The sequence below is a fragment of the Camelus ferus genome, chromosome 12 (genome assembly GCF_009834535.1).
Source record: "Camelus ferus isolate YT-003-E chromosome 12, BCGSAC_Cfer_1.0, whole genome shotgun sequence".
NCBI lineage: Eukaryota > Metazoa > Chordata > Mammalia > Artiodactyla > Camelidae > Camelus > Camelus ferus.
The window spans coordinates 41,688,304-41,702,858 of record NC_045707.1 but is presented as its reverse complement, the minus strand read 5'-3'; the positions used below and the strand labels follow the sequence as shown (position 1 = coordinate 41,702,858).

General features: G+C 37.4%; 1 protein-coding gene across 1 annotated transcript in view; it reads left to right on the top strand.

The window, feature by feature from the left end:
• Positions 1-14,555, top strand: part of ANO4 (anoctamin 4) — a 309,704-nt gene that overhangs the window by 143,095 nt on the left and 152,054 nt on the right. Inside the window, exon 3 of the mRNA XM_032493545.1 lies at positions 6,690-6,794. Coding sequence (XP_032349436.1) covers positions 6,690-6,794 — 105 coding nt within the window. The remainder of the gene's footprint in view (positions 1-6,689; positions 6,795-14,555) is intronic.

Sequence of the window (14,555 nt, the reverse complement as noted above, 5' to 3'; positions counted from 1 at the left end):
GATTTTCTTTATCCACACCCTCTCCAGCATTTACTGTTTGTGGACCTTTTAATGATGGCCATTCTAACTGGTGTGAGGTGATAGATACCTCATTGTAGTTTTGATTTGCATTTCTCTGATAATTAGCAATATTGAGCATTTTTTCATGTGCCTATTGGCCATTTGTATGTCTTCCTTGGAGAATTGCTTGTTAGTTCATCTGCCCATTTTTGGATCGGGTTGTTTGTTTTTTGTTAAGTTGTATGAGCTGTTTATATATTCTGGAAATTAAACCTTTGTCAGTCACATCATTCTCAAATATTTTCTCCCAGTCCTAGGTTGTTGTTTTGTTTTGCTTATGGTTTCCTTTGCTATGCAAAAACTTATAAGTTTAATTAGGTCCCATTTGTTTATTTTTGCTTTTATTTCCATTGCTTGGGTAGACTGCCCTAGGAGAACATTGCTGAGATTTATGTCAGAAAATGTTTTGCCTGTGTTTTCTCTTAGGAGGTTTATAGTGTCTTATGTTTAAGTCTTTAAGCCATTTTGAGTTTATTTTTGTATATGGTATGAGGGCATATTCTAACTTCATTAATTTACTTGGGGCTGTCCAGTTTTCACAACCCTGCTTGCCAAAGAGACTGTCTTTTCTCCATTGTATATTCCTTTCTCCTTTGTCAAAGATTAATTGACTGTAAGTCTGTGGGTTTATTTCTAGGCTCTGTATTCCATTGATGCATATGTCTGTTTTTGTGCCAATACCATGCTGTTTTGATAACTGTAGTTCTGTAGTATTGTCTGAAGTCTGGGAGGGTTATTCCTCCAGTTTCATTCTTTATCTTCAGTATTGCTTTGGCAATTCCAAGTCTTTTGTGATTCTGTATAAATTTTAGGATTATTCTAGTTCTGTGAAAAATGTCATAGGTAATCTGATTGGAATGCATTAAATCTGTAGATTGCTTTGGGTAGTATGGCCATTTTAACGATATTAATTCTTCCAATCCAAGAGCATGGGATATTTTTCCATTTCTTTAAGTCATCTTTAATTTCCTTAGTCAATGTTTTGTAGTTCTCCACATACATGTCTTTCACCTCAGTCTGATTTATTCCTAAGCATGTTACTTTTTTGGATGTGATTTTAAAAGGGATTGTTTCTCTCCTCTCCTCTCCTCTCCTCTCCCTCCTCTCCTCTCCCCTCCTCTCCTCTCCCCTCCCCTCCTCTCCTCCCTCCTCTCTCCCCTCCCCTCCTCTCCTCTCCTCTCCCCTCCTCTCCTTCCTTTCCTTCCTTCCTTCCTTCCTTTCATGTTTCATTGTTAGTGTAAAGAAATGCAGCAGATTTCTGTATATTAATCTTGTATTCTGCTACCTTGCTGAGTTCTTTTATTAGCTTTTGTGTGAGGCCTTTAGGATTTTCTGTATATAGTATCATGTTATCTGCATATAGTGACAATTTTACCTCTTCTCCTCCAGTTTGGATCCCTTTTATTTCTTGTCTGATTGCTATGTTTAGTATTTCCAATACTGTGTCGAACAGAAGTGGATGGAGTGTACATCCTTGTCTTTTTCCAAATTTTATCAAGAAGGCCTTCGGCTTTTCACCATTGAGTATTTCATGTTGACTGTGGATTTGTCATAAATTGCTTTTCAATATGTTGAGATATGTTCCCTCTGTACTCACTTTGTTAAGAATTTTTATCATAAATGGATGTTGAATTTTATCAAATGCTTTTTCTGCATCTATTGAGATGATCATGTGATTTTTGTCCTTTCTTTTGTTGATGTGGTGTGTCACATAGAATGATTTCTATATGTTGAACCATCCTTGTGTCCCTGAGGATGAATTCAGCTTGATCATAGTGTATGATCCTTTTAATGTGTCGCTGGATTCTGTTTGCTAGTATTTTGTTGAGGATTTTTGCATCTATGTTCATCAATGATATTGACTTGTAATTTCCTTTTTTGTTAATGTCTTTGTCTGGTTTTGGTGTCAAGGTGATAGTGGCTTCATAAAATGAGTTTGGGAGTATTCCATCCTCTTCAGTCATTTGGAAGAGTTGGAGAAGGATTGGTATGAAGTCTTTGTATGTTTGGTAGAATTCTTCAGTGAAGCCATTTGGTCCTGGATCTTTGTTTGCAGGGAGGTTTTTGTTTGTTTGTTTGTTTTTTGCTGCTGATTCAATTTCACTTCTAGTGATCAGTCTGTTCAAATGATCCATTTCTTCTTGATTCAGTTTTGGTGGACTGTATGTTTCTAGAAACTTGTCCATCTCCTGTAGATTGTCCAATTTGCTGACATATAGTTGTTCAGAGTATTTTCTTATTTGTGTGTGTGTGTGTTTCTGTGGTGTTGGTTGTAATTTCTCCATTTTCCTTTCTCATTGTGAGGAGGAAATCCAGATGGAGATAAATAGGGGCTCAGTGTCTACTCCATACTGTGCTAGATACTTTACCTATTTTAGTTTGTGGAAAACGTACTGTAGAAAAGATAAAGTATAGATAGCTATAAGGGCTCAGTGGGTAGAAAATTATATTTACTTGTTAGGATCAAGAAATGCTTTAAGCAGAGCACTTAGGATGGGCCTAAAAAATAGAAAGGGATTTCTGTAGACATAGATGGGATGGAAGAGGCATGGATATATTTACCAATCAAGAAACTCATTTTTGAAGTTTGGGTTTGTTTGGTTGTGGGGTTTTTTGTTTGTTTCTTGGGGTTTTTTGTTCCTTTTGCATATAAACATTTAGGTAAAATTCCCATAAGCTAGACACAAATTCAAAATGAATATTTTAAATGTTTGCTCAGCAAAGATGTTTTATTAAATGCAAGTGCTGTTATCAAGGTCACTTTTTATTGTAATTACTTTTGACTTTACTCATACTACAAATCACAATTAAGATCTGAATGTAATCACTTCTATCAGTCAAGTGTGAGAAAAGCTAAAGGCAAATTTGGAGATCACATGAATTTTGTAGCTGTTTTTTATTTTTAAAAATTGTTCAGTAGGTTCTCCACATCTTTGGGAATCTTTTTAGCTTCTCTCTATAATGTAATTTGCTTAACTTCCCTGTATAATGTAGCTAGTTTCTTTGGGATTGAACTTAGTTGCGTGTCAATTACTGAGGCCCTTCAGTCTGAAACCATGAAACCTTCACCCTGTTGCCTAATTTTTTTAGAGCTTTGAGTTTTGATTCAAGGTCAAAGACATTCGTGACTATAGGAAGAACTCTGATTTTCAACTTTTTAGAAATGACACTAACACTATAGGACTAGCAATAAACAAGTAGATACCAAAAGCCCAAAACAGACACACAAGTTTTCAAATATTGATGTGATTTAGTCTGTTTCCCTTGGACAATATGTGATAAAGGTGAAGATTATCACCTTGAAGGATTTATTTGAAAATGTCCTTGCACAGTATTCACTTACTGTTTAGGAAAGTTTACAAAAGTCCTTGTTTACAGCATCCTCTACTTTGTCATCTTAGACTTTAATGAATGACACTGCCGGAAGTTCCAGACCATTGTATTCTACTCTCTAAAAGTGTATTTTCTCTTTTTTTCTGCATGAGAGGTAGAAAAATGCCTTATATTTTAGTGATTCTAAATGTAATCTTAATGTTTATTATGAAGATAATGTTGCATCTTGCAATTTAGAGCTATTTGACTTATACATGTTAAGAATTTAATTTAGAAAATCTTTTTATTAAATTAGTTCCTTATTTGTTTAACATCTATAGTCTTTAAGTCTTGAATCCTGAGCTCTAAATATTTAATATCCTCTACTGCTACAATCTGAATTTTTAAATGACTTCAAAATTATTAAAATATTTTATGCTTGTTGTGAAAAACAGAAAATACAAGGAATAAAACAAAATATACCTATTATTTCACAGTTGAGAGAACTTCTATACCCATTGGAGTAGTTCCTTCCTGTCTCCTTTTCTAGTCATATTAAAAAAGTGTGTTTTTTAAATATTCTTGAGACATACTTCCATATTTACCTGTATCCTTGTATCCATTCTCATTACCTATGTCATTAAATATTCCTTAAAGATGGAATTTAATGACCTGAATGCCTCCTTTATGTTGCCTTTTTTGACTATAGCCTGGAAGACAGACTCTCAGATAACTCTGAGAAACTGCTCCTGAGAAGCATGGTTTTCAACACAGCTTTATGTCTTATCAGATCAAAGAACATTAAATGTGTCAGGGATATAGTCCTTCAAGGTTTAAAAAAAGCAAAAACAAAAGAAACCAGATCAGTAAGTACACAGCGAGTCAGTATGGCCTTGGCACCTGAAGGGATCCTCGTCATCGAAGGAGGATCAGTGTTAGCATCTCCGGAAGGGATGCATTTAATCTTTATTTTTAACATGGACATTCTTTACTTCTGGTCAGTGTGCCCTTTTCTTTAATTATTAAGCAGATGAACGATGTATGTTTGATAGGCCACAAACAGGCTGTTCTAGTTAGCATAAAATTCAAGTTAACACGTTTATAAGCCAGAATGACTTTCCCATACCTCAATATGTGAAAATTTCTTTTATTCTCTAACAAAAAAATTATGAAAATATGTGGAATTCTAGTTATTAAAGACTGTAGTTTAGTAGTCATAACTACTTCTACATGAATTTATGAACTCCTATGACAAACAACAAGAAAATAAGTTGGGCTTCTATTTATTGATCTGTTTAAGAAGTCATTTGCTTTTTAGTTTATGTAATTTTGTCCTGGTCTGAAGTCCTAGACTGTTTGTAAATGTTCTTATTTCTAGCAACCTGTATTCATGACTGCTTGGATATGAGTGGTATTAAAGACTAGTTAAGATCATGGATTGGCATTACATCTTTACAACTTAGTAACTTTTTTTGGACAAATTCCTCCTTGCTGCACCTCCTTTTCAGGGTTAGAGTAAAGACAAAATGAAATAATGAAGTACATAGCACAGAACCTGGCCAATGGGTGGTATCGAATATTCTTTCTTTTCTTTTTCCTGTTGATGTCATTATGAGGTCTTTGAGTCTTTGATTGTTGAACACAATAAAGGTTACTAGCCTCAGCAGAAGTCAAAAAGCATCAGAGCTTTTCCCTACCCCTTCAAGGTAGCTGGTTATGGGGCTGGGCTGGGCGAGGGGAGGAAATAGCCCATTTTAATTCTGCACCAGCAGGAACACATCTTTATTCTGTCCCATTGAGAAGCTTAGTGTCATAGATAACTTCAGACTTTTGCAATGAGGCAACTGCATGTATATATTTAAAAATTCACTACTGGTCTGCAGTGCTTGCCTATCTCTTCAGTGCATGCTGGTCCCAGATAGTTGACTTACAGATTCCTTCTCACTCTTCAATAGCTAGATGGTTTCTATTATCAATACCAGTGTTGCTTTAATAAATTATTATGGGTGATAACAGTAATGGCTTCCATTTACTGAGTGCTGTGTGACAGCTAAGAGCTTTCACGCATTATCTCATTTGGTCCTTATGGCTGCTCTGTGAGACTGTTATTATCACCCCTATTTTCTAGATGAGGAAACTGAGACCTAGAGAGGCTCCATGTCCTCTAATAAGAATTTGAATGCTGGTTTGTCTACCTCCGGCATCTGAGCTCACAGCTTTACTTGTCGCTCTACTGCCTTTGTTTCAGAAGCACCTCATAGCATCATTAGTTCGCTCCATCTGCTTTTGTTGAGGGCCTAGTCTATGCCAGGCACTGTTCTAAGAGATGGGTTATGGCAGGCAGACAGAAGTTCCTGCCCTCCTAAAGCTCACCTTCTGTTACAGTTACTTGTGTCCGTTTCCCTCCCAGAATGAGTTTTCTTGTAGGATAGAAACTGTCTTATTCTTGAGTTTTAGGGATGTAACTGAAATTTTATTCGGGGCTAAGAATGATTCCTGGGCTTACAAAAGAATTATTTCTCCAAAAACATTGGCAGCTAGAGCATGCCCCATTCTATTCATCAGGCTCTCTTTACTTTAGCACTGGCTTTTAGCCCTTTTAGGCTCATCAAATTGGAGATGTTCTTACTGAGTATTTTAAGATGTATTTAGAAATTTATTACTGTTAATGGTAAAGCTACTTTTTGATACCTTGGTTTCTTTGACTTCCTTAGATGTTCTGTAGGTGCGTGGAACAGCATAAAAACCCCTCTTTCTTTAGAACACACCAAAAATACATCAGGCAAACCTAGGACAAGAGCATTCATTGCTTCATAAAATAAATAAAAATATAAGTGATATAGCAAGGAAGTCCAGCCATTAAAAATTGATACCTCTTTTTTGTGATATCAGGAATACTAACTCCTTCCCTTAGAATAAATTATTACCACTTTAAGGAAGATGGTTTCATAAAGTGTTTGTGTATGTCACATTTTAGCCATGTGGAAGCTGAGAGTAATTTTAAATGTCCTTGGGTGGAAGCTAACATGTTCTGTTCTTCACTAGGAAATCATAAAAACTGTGAAGTGTGTGGTATTTAAATAAAGTAATTGCCTTATTTTTGCATTGGAAATACAGTTAAACCTTTTTTGGTCCCATAAGAGGCAAATGGCTGGTAATGTTCCTCATTTTTTAAAAGTCATTTGTCCAAGAGGGAGGATCATTGGCAAACCAGCTGGCTTTTCATTTTAGATTTTGACATTGCTTCTCCTTGGGACCCTAGTGCTGGGCTCTCTGATAACCAGTGCAAACTCCATGAATATCTTTCATTTCTCTAGAAGGAGGAGTGGATTTGCAAGGCTACCAGCTGGATATGCAAATACTACCTGACGGCCCAAAGAGTGATGTGGACTTTTCAGAGATTCTTAATGCAATACAAGAAAGTAAGTTTCACTCAAATTTTAAATTCACCATGAAAGGAAAAACTATTATAATACTTTGGGGGGGGGTAATAAAACTAGAAACCTTAGAGACCAAGCTTTAAAAAAAAAATGTCTTAAAAGAGATGCCGTGTAAAATCATTTTGAGACCAGAAGAGATGGTTAGTGAAATGCTGGTTAAATTTGTGAAACTGAACCACATAGGATTGGGGTCTTTGAAGAAGCCTAGTCGGGAAACTGTGGAGAACTTATAAATTCTGTGTATTTGGTGTGCTATATTATATAGTAAATTACCTGGGCATTATAACTTTTTAGATTCCTTGATTAGTCATAATCAAAGAAAAATATTTAAGAAACCAGAAAACTATTCCTTTGCTCAGATATGAGTAGTAAGAAGTAAATGTTGATGCAGTAGGTTGAAATCAGGAATTCTCCAGCACGGGTATCTGGGAGTCATCAATGCTGGGCTGTGACCGAGAAGAAAATCTCTCTCTTCTAAGCATTTTGATTAATCAAGGTTTACACTTCTTCCACTACTTTTTGTTTTACAGTTTTCACTAAGAACTTTGTAAGAATCAGTGTATTTGCTCAAGTTATAGATTTAGCACTGAGAATGGGTGACGTGTAAGTCATTAACATTTGTGCTTCGCTATCAGAGCTGTAATTCTAGATAATGATACTCTTTTAATATCAAATGTAACATTGGATTTGAAGGGTTTAGATCTGAAGAGCATTGCGTAAAGAACCACTGCAATTTTTTGCTACTTTCAGTTTTGTGACATTGCATTTATGTACGATGAAGTCTATTTCTAAATTATATATATATCTATATTTCTATATTTTCTTACGAACAATTTTAAGCATTTATGTACTAGTTATCTCCTTTTGTCATTATACTATCCTCCTGACTTTATGAAATAATATCTTCACTTTACAAGTAGGGCAGCAGAGGGTGGGAGGAGTTAAGTGCCAGTGTAATAAGATAAATAGCAGAGACCAGAGTAGAATAGAGGGGCTCCTACCCTTTCTTTCATTCCTCAATGAATGTGCCCAGTATAGGGTTTAAACACAGAGGTGAAGGATCCTAGAATTGAAGGAAATGAGGCTACTTTGGAGAGAAATATTTTTAATGAAGAATATAAGAGGCCCAATAAAAGAGAAAAAATTTCCCCAGGAGACCAAAATCAAATTAATAGACATTGGAAAGAAAATAACTTTTCATGGAAAGTTATAAAATTATGTAATTACTTCATTTGATTTAAAAGATGATAGATTATTCCGAAAGGACTTTTTAAAAAATAAATGATAAAGGTTGGCTTCTGTGCAAAGTGAACTTCATGTTTTAGGGCTGAAAGAACTCACATCAAAATGAACTAAATGTGGATGTGAGGGCGATCTGGCTGTGACATCTGTCACCCCGTTGATTGCCAGGGTTGATTCAGCTGATCTGGCTGGCTAGGCGGGTGTCCCCTTCCTCACCGCTCCTTGTGCATCCCTCCCAACTCTGTGTGCTCGGTCAAAGAGGACAATCATCCTGGACAGAGGAGGACCGTTCTTCTCGGTCAAGGGTATACAAGTAGCTGTGCTCCCTGACTAGAACCTCCAAACAAGCTCTCAGAATGAACTGAATGTTTATAAGACTACTTTTATAGTAATTTTTCTCATGAGATCTTATTAAAACACATTTTGTTTATGAAAACTGTTCTATAATTTAGCATGGTGATCTCTTTGAACAAGTAGAAGAATATGTTTGTGTGCACTTAATATTTAAATTTAAAAATAAAAAAAGGAAATACTTCATTTTAAAATGCAAATCAAGTTTTTTTAAATAGGTTTAAGAATTTTCTAATGTCTTAGAATGAATCTATTTATTTTCTTGTTAAAAAACAAGTTTTATGCTAAGTCGGTTTGGGAAGCTGCCCACGCAATCTGGGTCATCTCTGGTAAGAAAGATTTGGACCATTTATCCACCTTCAGTCTCTAACTAGGTTGCAAATGTGATTCAGATGTTTAACCAGTTCAGTGAAATTTCTAAGTATAAAAACACATAGTTGGTTCTTCAAGGGACTGCGCCTTAGATTATTGTTTATAGAAAGCTTTGAGAGGCCAGCATATAAAAAATATAAGAAATACAAGATTTGAACATCAGTAAAACTCCTTCTCTTCTACACTTTTGAGATTAGCAGGCTGATGAAAAGATTTCACTATTTCCTACAATTCTGTGGACATATTTGTATGACCTTCAAGATTGGGCTTAGAAGAGTGTGTGTTTCACACATTTCTTGAATGTCTTAGTAGCTGCTATAAAAGTGCTCTCCCTAACTATCTCTTTTCAATACTAAAACAACCATAAGTAATAGTAAATATTACTTTCCCCAGTTTAAAATTGGAAAAACTGAATATATCTCCCCAGGGTAAATGATTAATATGTGATAGAATCAACATTTCATTATAATTACAATGAAATATTGACTCTACAACATATTAATCATATGTCAGCCCTTGTTCTGATAAATAAAAAGTGAAATTAAAATGATAGGAAAAAGGAACTACTTAGGAATTTTACAGTTTTATCCTTGTGTTGTTACATCCTGATGCAAGAATTCTTCCACCTTATCCTACACTGTAAAATAAATTTTTTTTCCTGTATTGCTTGTGCCCTAAGTATAGCTTTATCTGTTTAAAAGATGTCTCAGAGTGGCTAGCCATCCATAAGTTGTTTCTCAGCTTCCCCCAAATCACATGTACAGCTTAGAAGGAAGGGAAGGGTTATTCTATCTCTCCATCTCACCTGTCATATTCCAGGCACTGAGCTAGGCCTAATACTTTAAAGCAGTGGTGAATGTTTTGCTGCACAGTTCAATTCAGGAAAAATTAAAAGTTCACAGATCACAGTTTTTTGAAGTTCAAAATGAAAGCTGCTTTGTTGCTTTCTAGGAAAAAAACATTTATGTATGGCAGTGTAAGAGGGTACTTGTGTGTGTGTGTGTGTATGTGTTTTTCTTGATATTTTTCCCTCCCTTTCTATTCTCACCCTTCATTCTCCATCCCAAGATAGCAGCCAAGTCCCTTGACTGCCCCTTTGATTCAGCAGAGATTTATGTTGTCCAAAGTTCCTGGCTTTTGTTTTCTGAAAGTCTGAGCTTCTGAGTACTGGATGCTAGAGTAGGAGAAGAGAGAGATACAGGAGGAATTTCTTAAGACCACCTCCCTTAGCGTGTCCTGCAGTGGCAGCGTGGCTTCTTGTGGGTGGCTGTGGGTGGGAAGAAAACAACCGCTGTGTCATGTGCCTGGGGGACTGCCTAGCCATGGCTGAGATCCCGCCGGCTGAGGAAGTGTTAGACCCTGCAGCGTTCAGGGAACTTTGGAGACTCTGGGATGTTGGCAGTCTCGTCTTCCTGTTTCCTTGCTGTGTACCTAGTACCCTGAGCACAGTACAGCATGTAGTAGCTGTTCAGTGTGTTTTGTTAGTGAGCACGTGAATGAATTCCACTGTAGACTCACAAAGGCAGCAGCCAGCAGTAGCCAGTGCAGCTTGGAGACCTGAATAGGTTCTTCAAATGTTCTGCTGTTTACAAAACCTCTGGAACCGTTGTACAGTTTGTGATATATGAGGTAGAGGAATGGAAATGTCAGCAATGACTGAAATTGTCCTCTGTGGATGGGGTAGTTGATTTCGCAGATGCAGAACCTGGCAGAATTTATTATGTTCTAGTCCATTAGGTTCTAATGGGCTATGGAAGGAAAGAGAGCAAAGTGCTTGAAATGAGAACAGGGAGTTTGGAAGGATTATTGGGTCTTTGTTACCCCACCGTCTGACCCATGCCCATGTAATCTGTAGCTGTTCCCACATTGGTGGGGCTCTGTGCTCCTGTGGGTGAGGAGACTGAGTCATTTCTCAGTGACATTCAGTGAGTCATTTTGAATCCAGTGTTTTGAGCCCTGATTTCCAATTTTATTTGTAATTTGTATGGCCATGCTGTTTGAAAGGGGGAGATGGGGGAGGGGGAGGGTCTGACATCGGTTGATTACCTAGTCTTAAAATCTCTTTGTCTTAATTTCCACATCTGTGAAAGGGAGATAATCATACTCAGTCTATGTAAAGCGCGAGCGTAGTGCCTGGCACACGGTAAGTGCTGTCTGTGTTGGCTGCCACCTTGTCTTTATTCCCCTCGACAGTCCTCTGTGGTAAATTGTATATCCCCACTCAAAAGAGAAAGAAGTTAAAGCTTGAATAAGTTAACTAACCCAATCTAACAGGCAGTGTGAGTAGAAGGACTAGTGTTTGAACCCAGGCTTGTCTAAATCCAAAGCTCATTCTCTTTCCAAACAAGGAGTGATTATGGTCAGTAGACAAGGAGGATCCTTAATGCAGAGCATCACTGACCTCATTTCTAGCTGTGGAAAGGGAACCAAGGCTGCTGAGCAAGTTCTGAATTAGGTACATAGTTCTCTAGATCTCATGCCCGGGGTTGTGAGTGGTGCCTTTGTTCTCTGCACTATTATCGAAGTGACCAAGGTGTCTGTCTTTTCTTTAGAATACAGTAGTTAGCAGAGAAGCTCTTCGCAAGAAATGTGCTGTCCCAGGAACAAGTTAATGATCTTGGCCCCGTCACAGAGGAGACTGTGGGCACCCCCTGCCATTGTCTATGCCCTGTTTTATAAACAGCATCATTACCGAGCCAGGAACCATGGCTTTATATTTTAAAATAACTACACATTTTTAAAAAAATCTCATGACTTTTTTTCAAAGACATTTTAAATTTCAAAGTATTTCAAGTAGACTTTCCATGGTAGAAAAAAAAAAAGTGCCTGCTCCCGGATCGGTAACCATTAGAACCCCAGCTTTCTTACCCGAGTGTTTTTTTTTTGGGAGATGTTACTATACCCATTTAATTGTTGCCATAACATGCTAGCAGGTATTTCTAGACTTTTTAAAGCAGTGGAATGTGTTGTTTTGTCCCCAGATATATTTTTGCATATAATCTCCATATAAAAAACAGGTAACTGAGTTGTTGGGAGTAGGTGGGGCTAAAAGGTGTAGGGCTGTGCCCACTCAGTTTCTCTTTGCCCCCTCCATGGCCCCTGAAGTCCTTCAAAGGGATCCTGGGGTTCCAGGGAACACACTTTGGAAACCACTGGCCTATTAGACAGGAATAAAGCCAACTAAGGGAAGGTTTATGTCCTTTCCAATTACTTTATTATTTTGAGTTTTCTAAATTAGGCCCTCTTTTTTTTTCTTTTCCTTATTGGCAGTCTCTGCCTTAGGGATGTTATCAGATTCATTTGAAGAGTAATGAACATCTGGAGAGTCCCAGGCTTGCTAGTGTCATATAAATGCTAAGCAGGGTTTGTTTTTTTTTTTAAATCCCAGCCTAGGGTGCTCAAAGCTGTGCTGAGTCTGTGTGTTTTCCTGAATTTTTAAAAGCACTTAAATTTGATCTATTTATTAAATTTTAAAATGTGTCAGACCTGTCGGGCTACAGATGTAACATCTAACTTTATTCAGATAAATGTTAACACTGTGACAAGATAATGGTTTGCTCATTAAATGATTTCCTGTTTTTGAAAGGCAAACATGATTTAAGAACAGAATGCCTTCCACAGAAACAGGGATCTGGCTAGAAATAGCCTGGATTTAGGAGTCAGAACTGGGCTGAAATTCATCTCTGTCACTTGCTAGCTGTGTGACCATACTTAGCATCTCTGAACCTGGCTTTTTTCTCATACTACCTGTTGAATAAGGTGTTCTGAGGATGAAAGGAGAAAACAGACCTCAAAATCCTTCACACACAGTTGGCGCTGAATAAAGCCTAGTCCCTTCCCTCTTCCTTCGTATGTAATCTCTGAATCCACGAGGAAAACCGATTCTTTCAAGCAATAGCACTGAGATAATTGTTTTTTTTTTTCTTATTCTAATTGATATAATCTTACAACTCACTTTTATTTATTTTAAAATGGGCATTGAGCATCTCCTGTTTACTAGCCCTTGTGTCAAATTTGGAGCTGTCTTGGGCCTTCACCTAAAAGGGACCCTAGACATAAAATAGCCAGGTAAAGTGTTCAACTTGAGACATGAACAGTCTTCTTTTTTTTTTTTTTTTTTTTGATTCTAAATTATTCCTGAGGGTATCCTTTTTTGCATTCGCTAATGAGGCTTTGAGGTCAATATGTAATACCTTCAGAATTCTGAGCATTAGATGTAATAATTTGGAACTCGGGACAAAAATAGTATAATGAACTGGCACACGGGAGAACAAATATAGGTACTTGGATTGTACTGCACAGCCCTTTCATGTCGTCTTCAGTGACCTATAATTTCACTTCATTTTCTCTGTATCAGAAAATACTGAGATTAAAGTTCTCCTTTACTAGAATGCCAAGGTTGGGTTATTCAACTGCATTTGAGAAATAGAGAATTAAAAAAAAAAAAAGACCAGCAAGTCAAACTATTCGATTTTTCGTATTTCTTATTTTCTTTTAGACTGATTCTAAAATAGTCTAAAATAAACGTTTGCTGTTTGTTTTTTCCTTTGCCTTTATAGCACTGATTCCTCGATTTTATCCTTTTGTCTGGAAGTACAAAGCTTCCCACTCATGTCTTGGTCGTGTTTATACCTCCAGCACCTAAACTGAATGTTGGTTCAGTGAACAAATAGCTGAAGATAATCGATTCATTTGTTTATCTGAGGCCTTGCAGTATATTCGCAGTCTCTTTTCCCAAGAGAATGAGTAATAGCTAACATCCCAAATGCTGTTCACTGAAGGAATAACTGAAATAATTGCAAATATTTGATGAGTAGATTCAGTCCTACTGTGGTAAATTTGCCTTCCCATCGCATTAAGTGTCAGCATGTCCCTGCTGCCTGCCCTCTGACTTCTCTGTTCTGCCTCTCCGTCCTGGGAAATATCTGAGAAAATATCTTTCCTGTGCTGATTTGGTTGCTTTACTCAAAGTCTGTAGCTGCTTTCTGGTCTCCCAGGCAATTTCAGTTTCTTGACCCTTGTTGGCTTGTTAAATGTGAGTCCCTGCTGTGCTGTTCCTGGGTGTTTTTAGGCTGAGTGCCTACTTCTTGCAAAAGAGAATTGTTTGAGTATCTTCCTTACTTTCCCAAATGCATGCTATCCCCCTCCCAGGACCCATCGTAGCTGCACAGCTCTGATCACACAGCCCTTCCCTAGTCTGCATGCAATGCAGGTCCGTACTTGGGTTGCATGGAATTTCTGCATTCTTTCTGCCTCTTGACATTCTTAATTGACTCTCAGAACATTTGGCGCTCCTTCTTATTTAATGAGCCTAATCGCAGAATTCTACTGGCAGATAATTATCAAACATTTTTTATTTGAGAAAAAAGTATAAAGGAGGTGATGGGATTCACTAACAAGCAACCTTGTTTGGGTGAAGAGCACATTTGTCGCGTCCATGCCCATGGATGGAGAAGCCCTGCTCCCACCTTGCCTGGACAGTGAGCTCTGTGAGGGCAGAGGCCTTGCCTGTCATGTCCAGTACCTAAGCCACAGTTCCTAGCCCAGCACAGTGTCTGGCCAGGCTAGATACTCAATAAATACTTGTTGAATAAATAGATTTATAAACATTGATTTACCTCAGAGTTGGCAATTGTTTTCTTCTTAAAGAAAATGTAAGTTTGCATCAAAGGATATTGTACTTTGGGGGGAGTGTATAGCTCTGGTTAGAGCACATGCTTAGCATGCATGAGGTCCTGGGTTCAATCCCCAGTACCTCCATTTAAAAAAGGATATTGT